Raw genomic sequence first — 6753 nt, 5'->3', positions numbered from 1 at the left:
ACAATAATAAAATATTTCATTAAAAAAATTAAAATAATAAAATATTTTTAGTCAGAAAAACGGGACTGTGAGAGAATAAATTTTATAAACGATCATGTATTATTTATTACATTTGAACTCATTTGTAATGAGACATTCCGAACCATTTTTTCGTTTTGCAAGACTTTCCACGGTTGTTATTTTCGCGATTATTTTTTTTTCCAACTTTTGTTCATTGTGCATTTACCACCATTTTTCATACTTTTTTTCTTTACTTTTTTTTGCCTTTTCTTGCTTCCTTTCCTGTCTCTTGTCTTTTTATCTCTTTCTCTGTTTTTATGCTTTCTCGATAACGATAAAAATATTTCTTATTCATGGTCTATCGCGATCTAACTCAACGCTTCTTATACCAAAGATTTTTACGGTGCCAGTCTCACTAAGATTGATGAAACGACATACTATCGATTCGTGAAAATCGATTTTTGAGAAGGATGAACTCTTGTCTACGAAATTTACTCGTTTCTGTCTTCCTTCTTCTTTTTTTTTCTCTTTCTACATCTCTTCCTTCAGCTTCTATCGTTTTTGAAGGAAACTACGTCTGCCTTTTCTCGCAGGAAGAATGCACAAAGGCAGACGAATGATGTGGAAGCAAATTAATCAATCATCTTTCCCGAACAAGTTCCATCTTTGCACGGTCTAATAGAGAACAGCGTTGCGACTATTTCCAGAAATCGTAGTTATCGGAAAACAAAAATTTTTGGAAAAAGTCTTTGAAGCAGTAAGGGATTTTTCGTAAGATTTGCAAAAGATGAAGAAAGATAAGAAAGATGATATTTGTTTATACTGCTCATTATTTTCATTTATAGATATATTACACAAGACTACAACAAAATTTTTGAAGAGCAATTCAAATCAGAGTAGATGTTTTGTATAGATTTTGCTCACTGTATTTCGTGTTTTGCTCTATTACGTTTAATTCCTTAGATAATCAAGAAAAATGAAGGAAACTATAGAAATTGAAACATTTAAGAAAAGTAAAACATTAAAATGTAATCTCACAACTGATTTAAATATATTTTGACACAAGTTTAACAAAGTGTAAAAAACAAAAATTTTACTTTACAATTTAAGTATTATAGCCTTATATGTATACGCACCGTATAAATTTATGCTGATAACATTTTATGTCAAACTCTGTGCTTAACTTAATCTAACTTATCTTCCAAAAATAACAATTAAAATATTTTTAGAAAAATCTTCCGTGGCTTATGCAGATCAACTGACTGTTTATTGCACAACGGTATTTTATCGATTATCGATTTGTTTTATGAAGTATATGGTGGTTTAGGCCATATGATGGATACCTAATACTAGTAAAAACAAAATTTTTTTATTCCTTACTTTGTCAAACTTACCAAAATATATTTAAATTAATTCTACGACTATACATTTTGATGTTATATTTACTTTTGCTCTTTCCTCAAATGTTTTAATTTTGATAGACTTTTCTATTATTTTTCTTGATTATCTAAAAAACTGGACATGGAGCAAAACGGTTTACAAATCGAGATTCAGTATTAGAATCTATAAAAAATACTTATTCTGATTTGTTCTCCAAAAATTTTTCTGTGATTATTAGTCAGATTGTTAATCAGAGTTACACATGCGCGCACAATTACAATACACGTTTACATTAGATACTTTTATCGTATTTAAAAGCGATTGTTCGCAATCCACAACAATGCAGCAATATTATACAATTTCAACATTCTATAAATAAACATGAATCTTATAACACAGGATAGTAACTAATCGTTACTCCGCGACAAACGTAAAAACACGCGGAAAACTTTATTATAATCCATGATGAAATGAGATTTTGCGCGAAAAAAGATATTTAATGCGTGGATTTAATCGCAGCGATGCAATACAATTCTCGAAATATATGATATTACGTGTTGTGCGGGTGTATTAATTTAAAATTCAATTCCCGCTCATATATCTTCTTATTGCAGGAGACGAGATCCTCTACCGTGACGAGATAGGCAATTTATTGATCTACAATGTCAGCTCGGCTACATCCAAGATCCTGTTGGACTCCAGCAATCCCGTAAGTCTTAAATTTCTGCACGTTGTATATAAAGTTCATGGCGGACTTCGAAGTTAGCATGAAATTTAGAAGCGCTCTCGTTCGAAAATTTCTACTTGTAATGAATCTCAGAATTATTAGTTATTTTATTTGGTCATATTCTGCTTATCTTCTTTTTTCTATCTGTGCTAATAACAGTAATATTGACATAAGTTACAAATGAAACAGTAACGATATTAAAATTTATATTGAATTTACGCTGAAACGTAAACAAAACTTATATTAATTATAGGTATTAATTAAACAAAGAAAACAATATACAATGTTAATTATATACATCAATATATAATTAGCATAATAACATGAAATATGAAATACTCAACTGTGTTATCAGAGGTAATCAATTATCGTAGAATGTGTATTCCAATAGGAGCCAGTTTAGAAGGAATACGCAAACATTTTTACGCATACGCATGCGTTAACATATGCACAATTATTATCGCATTAACGTGCGTGATTAAATAGAAATTGCTATATGAGTTGATATGAATTAATTGTTCGCCATCGCACCTCACTTTCGAAATCATAGATCGAAATACATTATGAAACGAAAGTATTATATCTCATATATGTTGCCTATTTCGTCTCTTTCTCCATCATTCTCCTAATTTTCTTCCCGCTCTAATTCATATTCCTGTGTAATCAATTAAATCACCCTGGCTACTGCGAACCTTGGTATGAGAGTGCGTGTATATATACGTACATGTAAAAGCGGAAGCCGCGTGTGCGGATCGAATATGAAAGCAGTGAAACGGGCGAAATCGGAAAGAGGAACTGAAACTATTTCACGATGCAGAGGGGAACGAGAGACATAATGTAATGTGCAATATCGAGCTTGAGTATGCATCGGACAAACGCGTCCATCATTAGTTCTGCGACACTGCATCGCCGCGCTACGCCGCGCCGCGCTGTCGAAGAGATCGCTGGAACGGTAATTGCTTGTTATCTTTCACGTTCTGACGCATGCAATCTATCGTTGACGATTCTCATTCATACGCATGTAGATATCCAGCTGGTTACTGTAAAATGATTCATTATGACATCTGTAATACGATTTTTATCTCAGCAAAATTTAACATTGCAAAATGTCTCCTCAGAGGAAAGTCTAAATGATGTATTTACGAACCGTATCGTTATACAAAATTATTTGTCATACACTTGTGATATATTGCAACTATTAGGTGTACAACTTTGCTTCCGCCGTTTTCCTATAGATGGCTTTAGCGGTAAGTGGTGGTCGAAATAAATAGATCATAGACGTCATACAATAAACTTGGGCATCTGTCAAAATAATCCCATAGAAACATTAGTCGATTTGTATCTGCATCATAAAGTTATTCTCGATTGAAAATGTCAGTTTACGAGCCAAATTCTCGTCATTTGCGGGAGGTTTTAATTTTTTGCTTCAATATGAAGAAATCTGCGGCTGAGGCTCATCGAATGCTCTCAAATACTTATGGTGAGGCTGCTATTAGTGAAAGAACGTGTCGTGAGTGGTTTCAACGCTTCAAGAACGGTGATTTTGACTTCCAAGGTCATGCTCTGTATTTGGTGGGACCAGCTCGGCGTAGTATATTATGAACTGTTAAAACCGACTGAAACAATCACAGGCGATCGATATCGAACGCAATTGATGCGTTTGAGCCGAGCATTGAAAGACAAACGGCCGCAATACAACGAGAGACACGATAAAGTGATTTTGCAACATGACAATGCTCGACCCCATGTTGCGAAAGTGGTCAAGACATACTTGGAAACGTTGAAATGGGAAGTCCTACTCCACCCGCCGTATTCTCCAGACGTTGCTCCCTCTGACTATCACTTGTTTCGATCAATGGCACACGACCTGACTGACCAGCACTTCCGGTCTTATGAAGAAGTAAAAAATTGGATCGATTCGTGGATAGCCTCAAAAGATGACCAGTTTTTTCGACGCGGGATTCGTACGCTACGCGAAAGATGGGAGAAAGTAGTAGCGATGGACAATACTTTGAATCATAAATGTATAACCAATTTTTTACAATAAAGCCTCGAATTTCGGAAAAAAAACGGCGGAAGCAAAATTGTACACCTAATATATTATTGAAATCTACTTGAATTCAATATTATACTGTTTGTTTATTGAAAATTTGGTACTGTAATAAATATTATACGATAGTAAATGTTTCTTTAACAATTTCAAATTTAAAAAAAGCAATTTTATGGGTAAAAAGAACGGTTTTGCTAAAATATTCAAAGATTTATTCTAAATATAGATCTGTAATAAATAATATTGTCGGACATCAAAAGTAATTATATAGAACACTTAAGTGTTAATGACAATGCTGGGGCGATTACGATAACTTGGCTTCTCAAAATAAAAGTTACTTTTGAAAGCATTTTTAGAAAAGAACATGAGCAAAAAAATTCTATAATTAATATTTGATTTGATAATCATATTTCAATTTTATGATCAATTTGATAATAACTTTTTAATAAATGATTGTCGATTAAAATGTTCTGGAGATTATTTAAAACATTGACTTTTACAAGATGTATTAAGATATATCTCTCACCTCACCTCGTCCCTGCTACAGGGCGCGCGACTTTCACATGAAGCGATTCTTTTGGTTTGTAATTGTTAATTATTTTGATATCTGTTGGTTAGAGAATTTTTTTATTATTTTTTTCGTATTTCTCGCTAAAAATCACTTTCATTTTGAGGGATTACAGTTATTGTGAACGTGTCATAATATACAAAAAAATATTCTAGCAATCAGTTTGAGTGTCTTGTAAAAATATTTTGATTTATTTTGGTTTATTTAGGGAGTCCCGAATTTAAATGGCCAAATTTTGGGAAATTGATAAAGTAAGAAAAAAAAATTTTTTAGGAATCGTTTTTTCCTTGTTTTGGAGAAAATCGCAAAAAAAGACAAAATGTAATTTTCGGAATATTATTGTTATCAAAGTGAAATATTATTGTTTTTGTGCACGATTTGAATGATAATGTTTTAAAGACAGTATGAAAGTACGCGCCCCGATTTCCAGACAGAAGAGTGTCGGATCGACGAATCATTACGTTGATCAAATCAGTGTTTGGCTGCAACACGAAGTATCCATATAAGATGCAACGCGTGCATTACTGCAAGAGGCCAACATTTTGAACAATATCTGCATTAAGCAAATGATAACGTAAATAAATAAGTGTAAATGAACAATAATAATTTATTTATTATTGTTCATTCTCACTTATTTATTAAGCCCAATTTATTAAGCCTGTATACGTGAATACACAATAAGTAAGAATTTAATACCTATTATTATGGTCGAAGACGCTTTTAAATAATCTTTATATAAATTTATATATTAAACATGTAGCTATTTGAACGTGCTGAAATGATTTTCAGACGCAGTTATAAACGCAATTAAACTACTATAATAATATCGCAAATTAAATTGATAAGCAATTTAATAATTTGCTCAATCTGGCATTCAATTAGAAAGATGTTAATGTACTGAAAATCTGTAATATTTTTACAATAAATTTATTTATAGTTTTCAGCATTAACATCTTTCTAATAGGATATCAGATTGAGCATCAAATTAAAATTGCTTATCAATTTAATTTGCGATATTACTAGTAGTTTGTGTTAATTTATAAGTTTGAAAATTATTTTAGCGTACAGTTCAAATGATTACATATTTAGTATATAAATTCACATAGAGATTATTTAAAAGCATCTAAGACTCAGCTTCGACCGTAATTAAGGCATTAAACTCTTCATAAATAAGAAATAAATATATGAATGAATAAATAATCTCTGAATGAATAAGTAATAAATATATAAGTACAAAAATGAAAATTACTATTTGTCTCTTTTTACGATTTTTTTTTCAAAACGAAATAAAAACGACTATATATCTAAAGATCTTCTTTTTTTAGTTTATGGATCCCTTATACATTCTCGAAGTTTGACCATTTAAATTTGCGACACTTTATATAAAATTATTTTCAAATCTATAGTTAAATTTTTTAATGCTTTAATAAAACCATTCTTTTCTTTTATATTTATAAGACAAAAAAAATTGTTGGAGTTATATTATTTTTTATTACTTTCTTGCGTTGTAATAATAATAATTATATCGTAGAGCGATTATATTGAATATTTTTATTTAAGCAATGGATATGTCTGATAAAGAAATAATCTATTTCATTCCATTCTATTCTTCTTCAACTTTCATAAATAACGGATAAACGATTTCTTCATGTTTTCCGAATAAAATCTCATCAGGTGTTGTCGCCATAATCAGTAAGAAAGAAATAAGCTGATTCTTTCAATTAAGCAAGTGGCAGGGGGAAGCACTAAAGAAAAATAACAACGGCTAATCAGTGTGACATTTTTAAATTTTATTTTTATCATCGAATTTTCCATTCTTTCTTACTCTCTTGAGTTAAATGAAGTCTTCCGCATTTCCTGCATTATTCGAAATCTTACGGGACTGTTTTCGCGTAAGTCCTTTTTGCAATGCCGATGGAGAGTAGTCTTATCGAAGTTATATTCCTTGTTAGCTTATGACCTGGAAGCTTATGACCTGGAAGCTTAGGAAGTTTATGACCCGTCTTACCTTCACTTCCGTATATATGT

General features: G+C 31.4%; 1 protein-coding gene across 1 annotated transcript in view; it reads left to right on the top strand.

Moving 5' to 3' along the window:
- LOC105622141 (prolyl endopeptidase FAP-like) overlaps window positions 1-6753 on the top strand; it is a 93818-nt gene that overhangs the window by 72207 nt on the left and 14858 nt on the right. The window contains exon 3 of the mRNA XM_012203574.1: window positions 1995-2089. Coding sequence (XP_012058964.1) covers window positions 1995-2089 — 95 coding nt within the window. The remainder of the gene's footprint in view (window positions 1-1994; window positions 2090-6753) is intronic.

Source organism: Atta cephalotes (assembly GCF_000143395.1).
Source record: "Atta cephalotes unplaced genomic scaffold scaffold00040, whole genome shotgun sequence".
Classification (NCBI taxonomy): Eukaryota; Metazoa; Arthropoda; class Insecta; order Hymenoptera; family Formicidae; genus Atta; species Atta cephalotes.
Note: the sequence above shows the minus strand (reverse complement) of the source record. Positions and strands in the feature narration are given on the sequence as shown.